We start from the raw sequence: 20,000 nt of genomic DNA on the forward strand, positions 1-20,000 counted from the left end.
TAATTTTGTTTATCTATACTTCATGATAACTCTTGTGTGTGCCCTAGGGGCTCTTTTAGGGCTAATAAAAACACTACATTTTTGGGATTATTTTACCATATTTGTCCAAAATTTTCTGTGTATGTCTATTTAGCAGTTTTGCATGGTGCTGGACTCCAATTTAAATATATTAAGGTTTGGGGAACTTTTGGAACTAAATGTGGGGGGAGGGGCAAATGCTGAACTTGTGAACTCACGGGGGACCATGCATACTTGTTTTTTTTTTTTTTGTTTTTTTTTTGTTTACAAGAAACTTATTTATTATTCATCATTTTTGTTTTAAGTAATGAACTTTGTGAAGCCAACGAGGGTACATTTAAAAGACGAAAAAAAAAAAAATGCCCGTTCGCCCGATTGCCTGTCCCCCTAAATATTTTAAAGCTATTTTTTATCCTTTAATGAGACCCCCGACGTAACGGATAAAGTACTTGGGTAATTTCAGTTGTAGGTTACGCTCTTCTGGAGGTTGAAGGTTTAATCCTCAGTGCGTGTGATACTCAAAAATACAATTTTGAATTACTTAGGACTTCTACCCAGTCACGGCTGACGAAACGAGAACATTGTAACCCTGGTGGATTAAATAAAAGTTCAGTTTGAAATTCCGTGCAGATTCCCGAATTTGACAAGATACACCTGAAAAAAAAAACTTGGACATCACATCGGCCAAAACGTTGTGAAAATAACATTCAAGATGAGAACAGTAGTTTGAAAAATTCAAATAATCGAAATTATTAAAAATTAAGAAACATAAGGGCGAACATCTCTCTCTCTCTCTCTCTCTCTCTCTCTCTCTCTCTCTCTCTCTCTCACACACACAATAAAATTAGATTTTCAAAACATTGCGGATATCTTGCCTAGGTATGCTCAAAGAGGTAAATGTGGTATTGTGGTGGCTGCAATGACTGTAACCGATCTGAAATATTACACATACATCGAATCTGTTGTGTTGCCAAAATCGCTGGAAAAATTGTTAGATTACTCTACCGCTTCAGTACGTATCTTACTGCCGATGCAATCCTCTATCTGTATAAGAACCAAGTGCCTCCTATAATGAAATGCTGTTGCATCTAGACAGGAGTTGCTAGAAAAGACATTGCGAGCCTGTCTCTGCTCTATCATTATTTTCATAGCAGGTGCTTGACTGAGCTCCAATCTATAGTCCCACCCCCTTGTCAAACTTTCACAAAAATCACTCGACTAGCTACAACAACAATCAATATTTTCCCTTACTTTCTATCTGTGCTTAAATCTAAACGCAGATTCCATGAACAGAGTTTCTTTCCCAGAACTATCCGCCTGTGGAACACTGTACCGCTGGCCCGCTTCTCGGTTGATATAATGTCGTAGCCTTCAAGTCCAATGTAAACAAATTCTTGTTGAGCCGTCCCTATAAATAATAAAATTCTACCCAATTTACACCATTAACATTTACTACACTACCACTTTACAATCATTAACTCTTATCCTCGGGTGGCCTTCGGGCCTTGACAAGTGATGACTCCCAAGTAAACAAAGCAAAGATTAGAATAGACTGTAAGATAAAAGATGAGTAATGACACCCATTTTCGCACATGATATTATGCCCTTGTGTAACGTCACACACGTTTATACACGGGACATACAAATTGTGTGCAGCGTATGTCGCAAGGAACATAGGGCACGTAATAATAACTTGACTCCTATTTTTGTAACGACGATATTTATTTCTTCATTCTCCAGCCACGCGTTACTTCTCGTTACGGCCGTAACGGCACCCACGTCTCTAACGTGATCGTCTTCTCTAACGTACTTTTTTATAGTCTTTTTCTTTTTCCTTGCCGTGACGTCATTTCGTTCACGGCTCAGTATTTGCATATAGCTGCCATATGCGCTCTGTTACATTTGTGCCTAATTTGACGAAATGTTTATCATAGTTTTACGCAAACAAATACTTATAAAGTGTAGTATCTGTTCGAATAGTACCCGTAATCTTTTCTGTATTCAGTCAGTGAAAGGGAAATTCTTCTAATCTGAGAAAAAAAAAATTATGTCCGAATCCAGATTATACCTTTTGGGGGAGTCCGATGTCCCCCACAGTAAAAACCGACTTTATTACTAACTCTGCCTTCATGAGGAGGCAAGTGAATAGGGACGTTAGGCTTTCTTAACAGGATCCCCAAGAAGAAAAAGGTGCAAGTCTAACGGGAAACTTAATTTAAAAAAAAAAAGGAAGAAGAAAAATCTTCATGATATACGCACACGCCACAAAACGAAAATGTCATGTTCCAAAAATCATATATAATGGTAAAGTATTTTTTTTAATTAGGAAAATCAAATTTTATGAGTAAGCGTGTACGTTGCGTTTAGAACCGCCATAAAGGGAGATAACTCTACTATCGAACTACCGAGATCAAAATCACCCTTGTAGTGGCTACGATTTCTATTAAACTTATAAAAAATTGTAAAATATTCTTATATATATATATATATACATATATATATATATATATATATATATATATATATATATATATATATATATATATATATATATATATAACTATTTGAGCAATTTACGTGATATTTGGAATACAATATTTTCGTTCCGTCACGGGTACGTACCTGATAATAATTTCCTTGTATTTTTTAAAGGCAAAGATCAAAGTGTAGTATCTGTTCCTCGCTGCACTACAATTTCTTGTGAGAAATCCTTCACTATTGAGACAATTTTTTAATTTTTGTTCCTTTACGACCCTGGTGTCTAACTCTGTCCCGTGGGGAGGCACTGTACCTATTTACTATGCCTCCCCACGGGACAGATTTAGACACCAGGGTCGTTTTTTAAACGCTGCAATTGCACGTCAACGTGTATATGGACGGTTTATTTTTATTTGTTTTGATTTTATTTACTTTTTTATTATTTTATTTACACGTGCGGGTGTTACCTCGCATATCGAGTTGACATTCATCCGCTAAGGCATTGTAATTCGGTTAGTCGCAAAATCTATTTATATACGCTGCGAGAACGAAACATCAATCTTCGACTCGCACTACTCCTTCATCGAGACATCCCGACGATTTTGGGCGGGTGTCCGCTTCGTCTTTTACGCCGCTCTGAAAACGATTCTGTTAATCTTTCTTTTATGGGTCAATATTTGAAGGCTGCCTCTGCCTTGAACAAAGATGTAGGAGCAAAAACAGGTGCAGAACAAATTGAGTTCATTTATTTTTCTTCGCTGGTTTTTTTTTCTTTCTTTCTTTCTTTTTCTTTCGTTTTTTTTTTTTTTCTTTCTTTCTTTTCTTTATAAGAGATTTGCGCATATATCTCTATCTCAACTATTATATATAAAGAAACTTTATCTGTGTGTCTGTGAGTTCGTTTCCTATGGACACGAAAATGGCTCGGCCGATTTTTATGAAATATCACAAAAATGTATCCTGTGTGTCTAGGAGTGTTCTTAGATAGGTTTTGTACCGGAATGTTTTCGATAAGTATCGATAATCGATAATCGATAATCGAAATAATCCGATGAAAGGAGGAACAAGCAATTTTGACCAAAGTTAACACCTTACACAGCCTAACATCACAAGTGCATTTGAGAAGTTTTATTACTACACAAGCCGAAAGGCCCAACATATAAAATCAACAATAGGTTCTTTGATATGACAGATGCGTGTTCAAAATGTTTCAGTTTAGAACACAATTGAACCAGGACACTTTACTTTTGTATTTTAAACTTTAATTCACGCCATTATATATATATATATATATATATATATATATATATATATATATATATATATATATATATATATATATATATATATATATATAAAATGAACAGTATGTTCTCTATAGTGCAATGTTTACTCCAATGTATTCTGGACTAAATCACTGCGGAAAGGTATATGACGTTTCCTCCCGGTGCATCACGTTGAGTCCCCAGCTAGAGCAGGCAATCAATCGATTTGATTGAAAAAAAAAATGGTCGATTTTACCGATTTCGATGATAATAAAAATATGGGCGTATGAAGCATTCATTAACTATCATTCAATCCCGGGCAACGTCCGGTCTCCCTGCTAGTATTACACACACACACACACACATATACACATATATATACATATATATATATATATATATATATATATATATATATATATACATATATATATATGCTTACTACATTTATAGTTCACCTCTTATTTATGCTAATCACTTTCTGTAGCTCGATGTATATTAAATATAACTACAGAGCACATAGAAAAAAATGACAAACAGTCCACATTCCAAGATGTTGCTCATTTTACTGATTATTTTTTTCAGCATGTTACGATGTTCAATTTTTGACAGCGCCTGTTTCGTAGCGCAGAAACAATCTATTATGTCAATTGTTTTAATATTTTCCGCCCTGACTCATCATAAGAATAAGAACTCGTTAACTTTATACAGAAGAGAGAAAAAAGTAATCATATGTGTGTGTGGGGGGGGGGTGATTGCCATCTAACATTTCTCTCGGTCTTTCACATTTGAGTACATGACTTAAAAAGTCATGTAGCGAGTGATGAAGTTTATATTTCGGTGCCCAAAAGGAAAACGCTTAAAATGATTTCTGCTCGTGCATTCGTTTGAATTAATAGAAACAAATAAAAGCGTTTTAAGCCAATCATATGTACTTCTTTTTATTTAAATTTATGATCTGGTCCCTTGTTATAAGACTCTAATTAATAACTTTTAATTAAACGTACCTATTTACAATGACTCCCCACGGGACAGAGTTAGATTACGGCCCTTAATTATTGACTCAGAGTTGTCGCGGCTTCAAAATCACCGCCTCCATTTTTTTTTCTTTCTCTCTCCAACCCCGCTGTTTTTTTGGGTTTTTTTTGTTTTTGTTTTTTCTTTTTTTTTGTTCACTTAAACAAAGGATGCGATGGCCTAACACGGGCTAACGTATGAACATATCCGGGTTTAGTGAATACATTCACCTTCCCTTTCTTTTCATCATCAACTTTGCTACGCACGTCGAAATTCAAATTTATCACGCTTATTAATAACTTTTAATTAAACGTACCTATTTACAATGACACCTCAAGGGACAGAGTTAGACACCAGAGTCGTTTTTTTTAATGTGGAGAAAAGGAATACGTCCCTTAATTATTGATTCAGACTTCTTTGAAATCTCAGCTAATGAACCCCTCTTGCTCTACAAGGACTCTAAAAGTATAAACATTGTACGTTTCCCTATCTATGAAAATTTTCATTTCAATCATATATAAAATATCTCTTTTGTTAATTTATGATATAGAACTTGTTAGTTTTTTATTAGCATCTAACATTTCTCTCAGTCTTTCACATTGAGTATGAATTGTTTGTTTGTTTGTTTGTTTGTTTTTGTTTTACGGAATATCAACCCTTTTTCGGTTATTTTATGCCGAATCCAGTGATTTTGAAGAACAATTTTTAATAGAGTATATTTGTTTTTTGAAGTCCGTTTCTATTTTACCCATAGTTGGGACCCTACCAGGTATTACCACTCCGGGTCAAAGTGGACCTGGGAGCAATGGCAATTAAAGGATGGCTCCACACTCTCCTAAACCCGCAAGCTGGGGTATAACCATCGGATATAGTTTAAAGTCATATCCAGCACCTTGAGTATGACTTGAAAAGTTTTCATTAAAAATGTTTCTCTAAAACCAACTGTCTTTCAACAGCTTCCTCTCAAATTGAAACCCTAAAAGGGGACCTTCAGAAATCTCTGAAAATGGAAAAAGAGACTAATCACACAGGTGTGTATAATAACACCACATACACACATATAAATATACATAAATACACGCATCTGGACGATGTCAAAACATCGTTAATTCACTGCCCGCACAACAGCAGTCGTATAGCGTAATGGTAAGCAGCATTGACTGTCATTTAGGCGGTCAGGCTTCGATCCTAACTTGAGGTAGTAGCCTGTCTAGCCGCACTGATTAGCTGTGATACAGCAAAAGAGTACTGTATGTGGATGACTATATATATATATATATATATATATATATATATATATATATATAGTGAATAAATGACAAAAGACTATATTCCAAAGTTCATGATGTTGATCATCTTATAATTTATTCCTTTAATTCAGTTGACATTTATAATTCTTGAAAGTATCTGTTTCGTAGCGCAAAATCAATCTCTTAATTATGGCGAAATGTAAGCATATTATAAGGTATTTGCAGCTTCAGTTACAAGTTTCGGATTTTAATCATGTCAAAACGCACTTTATTTCCTTTTGATGTTGCTATTTCTTCTGATGAGTTAAGGGCAAATTAGATTCGCTGATTGACATAATAATTAAGTGATTGAGTTTGCGCTACGAAACAGATACTGTCAAGAATTGTAAATGCCAACATCATTATCTTTGTCATATTATATTGCTCTGTAATTACATTGAGCTTCTTAAATAAGGATTGGTATATATGATATAAAAATATATTTCCACGGAAATATATATATATATATATATATATATATATATATATATATATATATATATATATATATATATATATATATATATACTAGACTAGACTAAACCACTCATGACCCGTTGGATCAGTATATACTGCAGCTAGCTATGGAATAGTGAATATATATATATATATATATATATATATATATATATATATATATATATATATATATATTATTGCCCCGTATTATTTGGATCTGTGGAATTACTTTCTGTCAAGGGGATCTTTCTGTCTAACTCACAAATGGCTCATGGCTCAGTGGATCGAGTCGTCTTGAGGTTAAAAGTTCAGTCCTCAGTGCGGTCGACACCCAAAATACAATATATCTTTTCTTCTACTTCCAGTATTAGGTTCAGTATGAAATAAAATACAATTGCGGCACTAAACATATGCGATTTTAACCGGCTTCTTCCGAAGGAGGAAGTTTCATGGGAATATCAAATTCACAAGCGGTCCCCAGTCGCATGGATATAGGAGAGATGACGAAGGTTTTGCAGCTCTTGCAGGGAGGTGTCGATTGGAATTCTCAAATTGGTCACCGATTTAGTACTAACCAGGGTCAACGTTGCTTAACTTCTGTGGTCTAACGAAAACCGCTATGTTAACGTTATTATGCCGTATGTCATTGAGTTCAGAAGCAATTAGTTTGTAATGACTATTTTCGGGTTTTAATTTTTTTTTAAGTAAACTATTTTATTCATTTAATAAAAATAAATTACATAACAGTATTGGTGTTCTAACTCCTTAAAGAAACTATACAGAATAATGTTTTCAATAAAGTGTGCAGTCTCTTTTATTTAAAAAAAATAATAAATAAATAAAAAAAATAAAGCGCCAACCACTTTAGCGACATCGGATTCAGACGTTACTTAACAACACTCGTCAACAAGATCGGACATATATTTTGCTGTATCCATTTTTATTTTTTTTCATTTTTCTTCCTTTGAAGATTGTAATGCTGGGTATGTGGCAGCCAAACCAGCTGCCAACATTGCCCCGATTTTTATTGAAACCAACCGAAAGCTCTTTTTAGTATCCTCGCTGTTCCCTTAAGTGCAATTGTCTGGATCTCTTTTGCACTTGGTTCACCAGGAATATTAGTTAGGTAGGACTTCAGGTTCTTCTTCATAAGCCCTGTGGCACCTATAACTAGTATGATTGATATCTCCCTAAGATTCCAATTTCTATTCATATCATGCATGAGACCTTGGTATTTGGTCTGTTTCTCTCTTTCAGCTCTGTTCAGACGAATGGCCTCCCTTGTGATTAATACCAGCAGAATGGAGAGAAAAAAAAGGATTCTTTGAAAACGACATATACAGTCGAAAGTGGCAGAAAAAATTTAAATCAATGATTTTATCCGTTTAATAAAAATATATATAACATTATTTGATGTTTTAAATTCTTTAAATGTCATTTTAATAATCGAACATAATTTTCTTTTCTCCTATTTTTCCTAGTACCCAACGCTGACGCCTTGAAGATTGTCGACATTGATTTAAATATTTCCGAAAATACGAAAGAACACCATTCTGAGAATTATGAAATTACAATGTCCACAGACGACTATGGTAGGCCACAAACCCCCAGGTTGGTGGTCAGGAGAGGACAACCGTTCAACGTTACGCTCCGTTTCAATCGGCCTTACAATAAGGACACCGATAAGGTTACCATCCAGTTCTCGTTGGGTAAGTTTTTCTATCCATTCGATGCAATCATTTGCTAAAAGTGTTTAGCGTTGATCGAATTTTTTTGAATTGTTAGGCATAACAAGGTAACAATAACAAGGTATCGTCTATATAATAGAAGTGAACGCACGTGTGCCGGCTCGCTTCTATAATGATGTATGTAAATTTAATTTTATGAGCAAAGAAAGGCAGACTTAATCTTAATAATAATAATAATAATAATAATAATAATAATAATAATAATAATAATAATAATAATAAGTAATGGAAAGAATAAGCACAAATAAAAATTGTATACAATAATAATAATAATAATAATAATAATAATAATAATCTGATGATCGTATGAAACAGCTGAACTCCTTGGGAATCAGATACAACATCACTGCACTCCAGAAGTCAGTTCTGCTTGGCTCAGCAAACAACCTATGGCAGGTGCTTTCCATTTAATTGACTCATTGACTATACTCACTAGCTTTGGTGTAAGAGTCCACTCTTGAGGGCAAAAATACGGTGTAAAACACCACAACACTGTGAAGTTAATGGTTTAGTAGTAGTAGTAGTAGTAGTAGTAGTAGTAGTAGTAGTAGTAGTAGTAACTAGCAGAACCTGTGGAAATTCCACGGTAGTTGAAAAGTTTAAAAACACACATCAATTAGAAACTTTTCACATAATCAATTACAATGCGGTTGGATCATATACTTTTAAAGACTTGACTAAATAACAAAGCTCTGAATCTTCAGGTCCTGATATCTCTGCTGACTCAATTGCATTAATTTGTTGAACTGTTCTGATCTTATCCTGATCTCGCAGAATTGTGGCAGTGTGGTAGCCCTCTTTTTTGAAATCCAATAAAATTGAATTGGTTGGCGAGAACTAACTTATTAATATTGTGATTTGCTCCGACGAAACACTGGCGGGAAATAATTAATTTATTAGTACTGTAATCTGCACTGACCAAACACTGGCTGGCAATAACTAACTTGTTCGTATTGTGATCTGCGCCCACCAGACACTGGAAGACAATAAATAATTTGTTTGTATTGTGATCTGCCCTGACCAAAGACTGGCTGGTGATAATTAACTTATTAGTATTGTGACTTGCACGTACCAGACACTGGCTGGCGGTAACTAATTTATAAGTATTGTTATCTGCACACACCAGACACTGGCTGGTGATAAATAACATTATTTTGATCTGCATCTACCATATATGGACAACTGTGGCATGCTAATAAATACTATTCCCAAAGTTTTCCAATCGATCATAAGCTGATCAATCATCAAGATTATTTAATTGTAGACACAGATTAACCTTCTCACATCATAGAAACACCCCCTGTAATAATTAATACATATAATCGCAATCAATAAATTACATAACAAAAACACGCTTATTTCTTTCTGTTTCACACCTATATTTGAATTTTAACGGACATATTTTTTCCAGAAAGAATATTAACTGCGTTTATATCTTTTACAAACATATTAACGACTATATGACGTTATTAAAAATCTCCCTCTCTTTAACAACGCAAGCTCCCCCCCTTTTGTGTTTCCAACGTCTTTTTCCGTTTCTGAAATAGAACAGCGTCACACTTTGCACATGAAAAATTTTCATATATTTGTACTGGTGTTTTATTCATCCAGAGGAAGTCTCGAAATAAAGACGAAACGTTGATGAACACATAACTCAGTTTGTTCCTTTTTATTTCTCCCCTCTCTCTCTCTCTCTCTCTCTATATATATATATATATATAGAGAGAGAGAGAGAGAGAGAGAGAGAAAGAGAGAGGGGGGAAATAATTTTTTAAAAGCCAAAAACAATGCGGAGAAAGACCGGAGTCATGAAAGTAAAGAATTGAAAAACAAACAAATGTAGACGGGTATGCTTGAGTAGAGGAGTGTCTAGCCGTTTATTCGTCTATCATTCTTCACCTCAATGTATCAATATTTATAACCAAGTTGCTGGTATGTCCGGTGTATGTAAAGTCCGTGGGTGGTATGGAACTTTGATTAATTTCGAGAGAAAGGGACCTCTCTTTTTCAAAATAGAAGAAATATACAAAAGTAGATTCAAGATGGCGGAAGAGAATGTGACAGGACTGCAGAAAAAGGTCAGGGTCAGTTGGGGGTAATTTTATTTTTTTTATTATTATTATATTATATTATTTTTTATTATTTCTGCTGTAAGCTTACATATATATTGTTTTTCTTTTATTTTATATAATATTGTATAATTTATTATTATTATTATTATTATTGTTGTTGTTATTGTTATCATTATTATTATTATTATGATTGTTATTATTATTATGCGGACAAGGGGGTTCATTCTTTACAATAATAGTATCGCAGTGAAGATTCACGTGACCTATTGTGTGAGGGGGGAGAAGATAACAGTGTAAGGCCTTATTTTATCTCTTTTTAATGTATTATTATTATTATTATTATTATTATTATTATATACACATACATATATATATATGTTTTATACTAGTTTGTATTAAATATTATATATATATATATATATATATATATATATATATATATATATATATATATATATATATATACGCGTGTCAGGGAAGTCATTTTTTTTTTGTTTTTACATTCGAATATTTTTTTTTATTATTATTTCACAGGTGAACGTCCTAAAATACCTAAGAATACATTGGTCAGGTTGCCCATCCCTTCATCTGATACGGACAGCGGATGGACAGCTACAATTAAAGAGACCGCCGGCAGCGATATGACTTTGACGGTCACGCCACCAAGCAATTGTTATGTGGGAAAATGGCGGATGATGGGCTGCATCGTCGACAGCGATAACCAAACACGATTGAGTAAACAGAAAGACGTCTGCATTCTCTTCAACCCGTTCAACAAAGGTAGGAATCTGGAGAATTTTCAACAGTTCTGAGATGGTGAAATTGTTATTCAGGTTATAATATACGAGGTACCTTCAATAAGTTTCCAGACTTTTTTGTGCAGGAATTTAAATTTATCGTAGACTCTTTAAAATTCATTATGTTATTGCTATACATCTTATGAGATGACTGACCAATTTTTATGATTTCAAGTTCAAATTAACAGCTACAGCAGGAATTGGAATACACCCTACTAAATCCTGATTGTCATAGCTGGCGAATTTCCAAAATGCAAAAATATCTATATGTGAGGAAACTTTAGAAGAATTTGAAAAGAAAAATGCCACAGAAACGCATGGAATGCTTCGGATTGCTTTTGGACCCTCTTGGATGAATCGAGCATCAGTTTTTGAGTGGCATAAGAGATTTGAGGAAAGTAGGAGATCTGTGAGGGATAATAAGAGGTGTGGGAAGAGTAAGGAAGTCAGAACATCAGAGTTGATTGACCAAATAAAGAATGTTATAGATAAGGACGATCGTGTGTCTATAGAGACAATAAGCGCATATTTTGATTTAGTGTGGAGACTATACACACAATTATTCGCAAGGAACACTAAATGTGGAAGATTTGTACGAATGCACCAGTCAACAACTTCATCCTTGTTACAGACTATTTGACCAAAATGAGCATCAAGGCAGTTCCTCACCCTCCCTATACTCCAGACCTTGCTCCCTGTGACTTTTGGTTATTCCCTAAGCTCAAGGAAAAGCATAAAGGCGGTTGTCGTGAGATGAAAGCGGCATCCATGAGGCCTTCCAGAAGTTGTTGGAAGGGTAAAACAAGTGCATTGCGGCCGGTGGAGATTACTTCAAAGGGGACTAAAGTTTCATGCGTGTACTATCAATAAAAGTGCCCATACAGAAAATTGTTTGAAAACTTATTGAAGGCACCTCGTATCTTCTGTGCTATTATATAGAAGGAACTTTGTCTGTGTGTTGTTCCCTATGGATTCGAAAACGGTTGGACGGATTTTTATGAAATTTCACATGAATGGTGCTTCTGTGCCTGGCAGTGTTCTTTATATTTTTATCCCTTTATTCTAACATTTGTTTATCCTCTATCTTATTCATATATATATATATATATATATATATATATATATATATATATATATATATATATATATATATACATACATATATATATATATATATATATATATCATTCATTTATATATATATATATATATATATCATTCATTTATATATATATATATCATTCATTTATATATACAGTGATGATCATATTTATTGGCACGGTAAAATAAAAGTTAAATTTTGTCTAATAAATTCTAAAAAAGGGATTAAATTAAAGAAAATAACAAAGTATATTATGTATTTTTAACTGGCCTTTCCGATGCAGCAATCGGATTTTAGAAAAAATAAATAACAAAGGAACAACAAACATAATTGCAAAAAACCCTTGTTCAAAATTATTGGCACGATTTATTTAATAATCAATTGTATAGCCTTTGGCCTTGATTACTTGCCTCAGTCGCTTTTCATAGTTTACAACCAAGTTGTTGCACTCTTCAGTAGTAATTTTAGCCCACTCTTCCTGACAATAATCCTCCAATTGAATAAGATTCTTAGGCTTCCTTTGCATTACCCTCAATTTTAATGTTCTCCATAAATTTTCAATTGGATTAAGGTCTGGGCTTTGTGATGGCCACTCCAAAACATTAATATGATTGTCCTCACGCCATTTCTTAGTCAGTTTAGCCGAATGCTTTGGGTCATTATCTTGCATGAACCACCAACGACGACCAAGTGAGAGCTCTTTAGCAGAGTCTTTCAGGTTTTCATCCAATATTTTAACATAATCTTCCATTTTTATGCTACCTGTGACCTTAACAAGTCGCCCTGGTCCAGAGGCAGCAAAGGATCCCCAAAACATCAAACTGCCTCCACCGTGCTTCACTGTGGGTATGGTGTTCTTAGGCAGGAAAGCTTCGCCAGATTTTCTGTAAATATAAGACACTTTATTATGGCCAAATAACTCTATTTTCGTTTCGTCAGTCCATAGAACACGTTTCCAGAATGCAACATCTTTATCAATATGACGTTTTGCAAAGGCTAGCCTTGCTTTCAGGTGCATAGGCTTCAATAAGGGAGTCTTTCTCGGACGACATGCTTTTAAACCAGCTCTCTTCAAAACTCTACCAACTGTATGTCGAGATACATTCACTCCAGAGGTGCTCTGTTCATCAACAATCTCCCCAACAGAGATCCTTGGGTTTTGTTTTACTTGTCGAACAATTTTCCGTTCATCTCTTGGGGAAAGAATCCTTTTTCTCCCTCTACCCTCTAAACTCATAACGTGGCCTTGCGATTTGAACTTGTTTATTATGGCTCTAACAGTGGATTTGGGAAGTTTTAGCTCCTTTGAAATCTTATCATAGCCCTCCCCATTGGTATGGCATGCTACAACAAGCTTCCTGACGTCTTCGCTGTGTTCCTTAGTTTTAACCATGGCGATTGAAAATTATAATTTAGTCACTTATAATAGTTTAAATAAATCACTATCTAAAAATTATCTGAAAAAAATTATTCACTGAATTAGCGTTAAACAAGCATAATATGGCTATAAAAAAGTTCAGAAAGCACGTAAACCGGAAATTGATTGATATTATACTGATACTAAAAGAAAAACAAAGCCGTGCCAATAATTTTGAACAAGGGTTTTTTGCAATTATGTTTGTTGTTCCTTTGTTATTTATTTTTTCTAAAATCCGATTGCTGCATCGGAAAGGCCAGTTAAAAATACATAATATACTTTGTTATTTTCTTTAATTTAATCCCTTTTTTAGAATTTATTAGACAAAATTTAACTTTTATTTTACCGTGCCAATAAATATGATCATCACTGTATATATCATTCATTTATATATATATATATATATCATTCATTTATATATATATATATATATTAAATCCTATTAAATCCTTTATAACTTTTTACCTTTATTCTATTATTCTATTAATAATTTCTAATAATTTATACTTACTTTAAATACTAAGTTGTAATTCCGATAACCCTACTAATAAATACGGACCTAGCATAAGTCCCCTACCTCAAGTAAACCGCTTCCACGGTTATAATCAATAAATACACATGATTAAATAAACATCCTCATTCAATCACTTCTCCGATATTCTTCCCGAGAGTATAGATGCGGATAGGCACACCCACACACACATATTGAACCCACCATGGCATACGCGGTATACACCTACCTTCATTTCATAATAAAAGCTATATTCCTCCTCTACCACAGAGATCACTTTAGTTCTCCCATTCCCTCCCAAAAAGGTTCAATATTTTACTATTCTCCTCTCATTGCACAATTATTTTGCTCCTAATGTAGCTAATGCTAGACGTCCAATCCCTATTATATTACATAGCATCTCTCTCTCTCTCTCTCTTCTAATAAGAAGCATTAAACTTCGAAATACCATGGTATAAAAGTTTTACTTATCCTCCACCCGTAATTGATTATATATTTTTATATTGTTGTTTTCTTATTTTATTGATACTCCATAATAGCTTCAAAGCAATATATTGAGCTTTGCATTATCCTGATAGATCTCCTTTCTCTTAAAGAATCGATCTTATCTTTTAACTCCCCGATATATATATATATATATATATATATATATATATATATATATATATATATATATATATATATATATAGTTCGAATTGCAAGTTGAATCCACGGGTATTTCTTTTGATGTATATAAATATGTATGGATAAAAATCAATACGAAAAATATACAAATGTTATTTTTTATATTGATTTTTTATCAATACATATTTATTTAGAATATATGTATATATATATATATATATAATTATATATATATATAATTATATTTAGATATTTAGAATATATATCTATATAAGTATATATATGATTAAATATATATATATATATATATATATATATAGAATATATATATATAATTATATATATAATTATATATATGATTAAATATATATATATATATTTAGAATATATATATATAATTATATATATAATTAAATATATATATATTTAGAATGTATATGTATCTATTTAGCATATATATATATATATATATATATATATATATATGTATGTATGTATGTATGTATGTATGCTTTCAATTAACAGACGACGATGTTTACATGCACGACTCGCAGGAAAGGGAAGAGTATGTCATGAACGAATTCGGACTGATCTTCGTTGGAACTTCCGAAAGGATCAGAAAGCGGACTTGGAACTTTGCACAGGTAAGACAAAAATAAATGACCCACCTTAGAAAATGGACTAGTCGTTAGCTCCCATAATGTAATTTCTTTCTAAGAACAACCATCGTCACTTGCTTGCTTGCTGCTACTCAAAAGTCTCGTACAGCGTCTGCTATTTCCAAATCATCACCCATCAAGAAATGACTAGGATCAATGTTGCTTAACTTCGATGTTTCATCGGAAACCGGTGTAAGAACGCGCGTATGCTGTATATGAAACATTTTTAAATAATAAATTAAGAACTGTTTCTGTGATTAAATTAATACGGTGTTAGAAGTTTAATCATGCAAGGCAAAACAATGGACAACCTAATAAAAGTGGACTAGTGGTTGGCGCCATAACTGTCTTTCTATATATTTATTAATGATGTCGTATTGAATACCTAATAAAAGTGGACTAGTTGTTGGCGCCATAACTGTCTTTCTATATATTTATTAATGATGTCTTATTGAATACCTAATAAAAGTGGACTAGTTGTTGGCGCCATAACTGTCTTTCTATATATTTATTAATGATGTCTTATTGAATACCTAATAAAAGTGGACTAGTTGTTGGCGCCATAACTCTCTTTCTATATATTTATTAATGATGTCTTATTGAATACCTAATAAAAGTGGACTAGTTGTTGGCGCCATAACTGTCTTTCTATATATTTATTAATGATGTCTTATTGAATACCTAATAAAAGTGGACTAGTTGTTGGCGCCATAACTGTCTTTCTATATATTTATTAATGATGTCTTATTGAATACCTAATAAAAGTGGACTAGTTGTTGGCGCCATAACTGTCTTTCTATATATTTATTAATGATGTCTTATTGAATACCTAATAAAAGTGGACTAGTTGTTGGCGCCATAACTGTCTTTCTATATATTTATTAATGATGTCTTATTGAATACCTAATAAAAGTGGACTAGTTGTTGGCGCCATAACTGTCTTTCTATATATTTATTAATGATGTCTTATTGAATACCTAATAAAAGTGGACTAGTTGTTGGCGCCATAACTGTCTTTCTATATATTTATTAATGATGTCTTATTGAATACCTAATAAAAGTGGACTAGTTGTTGGCGCCATAACTCTCTTTCTATATATTTATTAATGATGTCTTATTGAATACCTAATAAAAGTGGACTAGTTGTTGGCGCCATAACTGTCTTTCTATATATTTATTAATGATGTCTTATTGAATACCTAATAAAAGTGGACTAGTTGTTGGCGCCATAACTGTCTTTCTATATATTTATTAATGATGTCTTATTGAATACCTAATAAAAGTGGACTAGTTGTTGGCGCCATAACTGTCTTTCTATATATTTATTAATGATGTCTTATTGAATACCTAATAAAAGTGGACTAGTTGTTGGCGCCATAACTGTCTTTCTATATATTTATTAATGATGTCTTATTGAATACCTAATAAAAGTGGACTAGTTGTTGGCGCCATAACTGTCTTTCTATATATTTATTAATGATGTCTTATTGAATACCTAATAAAAGTGGACTAGTTGTTGGCGCCATAACTGTCTTTCTATATATTTATTAATGATGTCTTATTGAATACCTAATAAAAGTGGACTAGTTGTTGGCGCCATAACTGTCTTTCTATATATTTATTAATGATGTCTTATTGAATACCTAATAAAAGTGGACTAGTTGTTGGCGCCATAACTGTCTTTCTATATATTTATTAATGATGTCTTATTGAATACCTAATAAAAGTGGACTAGTTGTTGGCGCCATAACTGTCTTTCTATATATTTATTAATGATGTCTTATTGAATACCTAATAAAAGTGGACTAGTTGTTGGCGCCATAACTGTCTTTCTATATATTTATTAATGATGTCTTATTGAATACCTAATAAAAGTGGACTAGTTGTTGGCGCCATAACTGTCTTTCTATATATTTATTAATGATGTCTTATTGAATACCTAATAAAAGTGGACTAGTTGTTGGCGCCATAACTGTCTTTCTATATATTTATTAATGATGTCTTATTGAATACCTAATAAAAGTGGACTAGTTGTTGGCGCCATAACTGTCTTTCTATATATTTATTAATGATGTCTTATTGAATACCTAATAAAAGTGGACTAGTTGTTGGCGCCATAACTCTCTTTCTATATATTTATTAATGATGTCTTATTGAATACCTAATAAAAGTGGACTAGTTGTTAGCGCCATAACTGTCTTTCTATATATTTATTAATGATGTCTTATTGAATACCTAATAAAAGTGGACTAGTTGTTGGCGCCATAACTGTCTTTCTATATATTTATTAATGATGTCTTATTGAATACCTAATAAAAGTGGACTAGTTGTTGGCGCCATAACTCTCTTTCTATATATTTATTAATGATGTCTTATTGAATACCTAATAAAAGTGGACTAGTTGTTGGCGCCATAACTCTCTTTCTATATATTTATTAATGATGTCTTATTGAATACCTAATAAAAGTGGACTAGTTGTTGGCGCCATAACTGTCTTTCTATATATTTATTAATGATGTCTTATTGAATACCTAATAAAAGTGGACTAGTTGTTGGCGCCATAACTGTCTTTCTATATATTTATTAATGATGTCTTATTGAATACCTAATAAAAGTGGACTAGTTGTTGGCGCCATAACTCTCTTTCTATATATTTATTAATGATGTCTTATTGAATACCTAATAAAAGTGGACTAGTTGTTGGCGCCATAACTGTCTTTCTATATATTTATTAATGATGTCTTATTGAATACCTAATAAAAGTGGACTAGTTGTTGGCGCCATAACTGTCTTTCTATATATTTATTAATGATGTCTTATTGAATACCTAATAAAAGTGGACTAGTTGTTGGCGCCATAACTGTCTTTCTATATATTTATTAATGATGTCTTATTGAATACCTAATAAAAGTGGACTAGTTGTTGGCGCCATAACTGTCTTTCTATATATTTATTAATGATGTCTTATTGAATACCTAATAAAAGTGGACTAGTTGTTGGCGCCATAACTGTCTTTCTATATATTTATTAATGATGTCTTATTGAATACCTAATAAAAGTGGACTAGTTGTTGGCGCCATAACTGTCTTTCTATATATTTATTAATGATGTCTTATTGAATACCTAATAAAAGTGGACTAGTTGTTGGCGCCATAACTGTCTTTCTATATATTTATTAATGATGTCTTATTGAATACCTAATAAAAGTGGACTAGTTGTTGGCGCCATAACTCTCTTTCTATATATTTATTAATGATGTCTTATTGAATACCTAATAAAAGTGGACTAGTTGTTGGCGCCATAACTGTCTTTCTATATATTTATTAATGATGTCGTATTGAATACCTAATAAAAGTGGACTAGTTGTTGGCGCCATAACTGTCTTTCTATATATTTATTAATGATGTCTTATTGAATACCTAATAAAAGTGGACTAGTTGTTGGCGCCATAACTGTCTTTCTATATATTTATTAATGATGTCTTATTGAATACCTAATAAAAGTGGACTAGTTGTTGGCGCCATAACTGTCTTTCTATATATTTATTAATGATGTCGTATTGAATACCTAATAAAAGTGGACTAGTTGTTGGCGCCATAACTCTCTTTCTATATATTTATTAATGATGTCTTATTGAATACCTAATAAAAGTGGACTAGTTGTTGGCGCCATAACTCTCTTTCTATATATTTATTAATGATGTCTTATTGAATACCTAATAAAAGTGGACTAGTTGTTGGCGCCATAACTGTCTTTCTATATATTTATTAATGATGTCTTATTGAATACCTAATAAAAGTGGACTAGTTGTTGGCGCCATAACTGTCTTTCTATATATTTATTAATGATGTCGTATTGAATACCTAATAAAAGTGGACTAGTTGTTGGCGCCATAACTCTCTTTCTATATATTTATTAATGATGTCTTATTGAATACCTAATAAAAGTGGACTAGTTGTTGGCGCCATAACTGTCTTTCTATATATTTATTAATGATGTCTTATTGAATACCTAATAAAAGTGGACTAGTTGTTGGCGCCATAACTCTCTTTCTATATATTTATTAATGATGTCTTATTGAATACCTAATAAAAGTGGACTAGTTGTTGGCGCCATAACTGTCTTTCTATATATTTATTAATGATGTCGTATTGAATACCTAATAAAAGTTGACTAGTTGTTGGCGCCATAACTCTCTTTCTATATATTTATTAATGATGTCTTATTGAATACCTAATAAAAGTGGACTAGTTGTTGGCGCCATAACTGTCTTTCTATATATTTATTAATGATGTCTTATTGAATACCTAATAAAAGTGGACTAGTTGTTGGCGCCATAACTGTCTTTCTATATATTTATTAATGATGTCTTATTGAATACCTAATAAAAGTGGACTAGTTGTTGGCGCCATAACTGTCTTTCTATATATTTATTAATGATGTCTTATTGAATACCTAATAAAAGTGGACTAGTTGTTGGCGCCATAACTGTCTTTCTATATATTTATTAATGATGTCTTATTGAATACCTAATAAAAGTGGA

The 20,000-nt window shown here is 32.6% G+C and overlaps 1 protein-coding gene across 3 annotated transcripts in view; it reads left to right on the forward strand.

Annotated features, from left to right (window-relative positions):
• LOC145265553 (annulin-like) overlaps positions 1-20,000 on the forward strand; it is a 144,098-nt gene that overhangs the window by 80,740 nt on the left and 43,358 nt on the right. For all 3 annotated transcript variants that reach the window (XM_080121519.1, XM_080121520.1, XM_080121518.1), the window contains 3 exons: positions 8,008-8,235; positions 10,881-11,126; positions 15,324-15,442. In XM_080121519.1, the coding sequence (XP_079977645.1) occupies positions 8,008-8,235; positions 10,881-11,126; positions 15,324-15,442 (593 nt within the window). The remainder of the gene's footprint in view (positions 1-8,007; positions 8,236-10,880; positions 11,127-15,323; positions 15,443-20,000) is intronic.

Source organism: Euprymna scolopes, chromosome 40, assembly GCF_053919585.1.
Source record: "Euprymna scolopes isolate OS-2025 chromosome 40, ASM5391958v1, whole genome shotgun sequence".
Lineage (NCBI taxonomy): Eukaryota > Metazoa > Mollusca > Cephalopoda > Sepiida > Sepiolidae > Euprymna > Euprymna scolopes.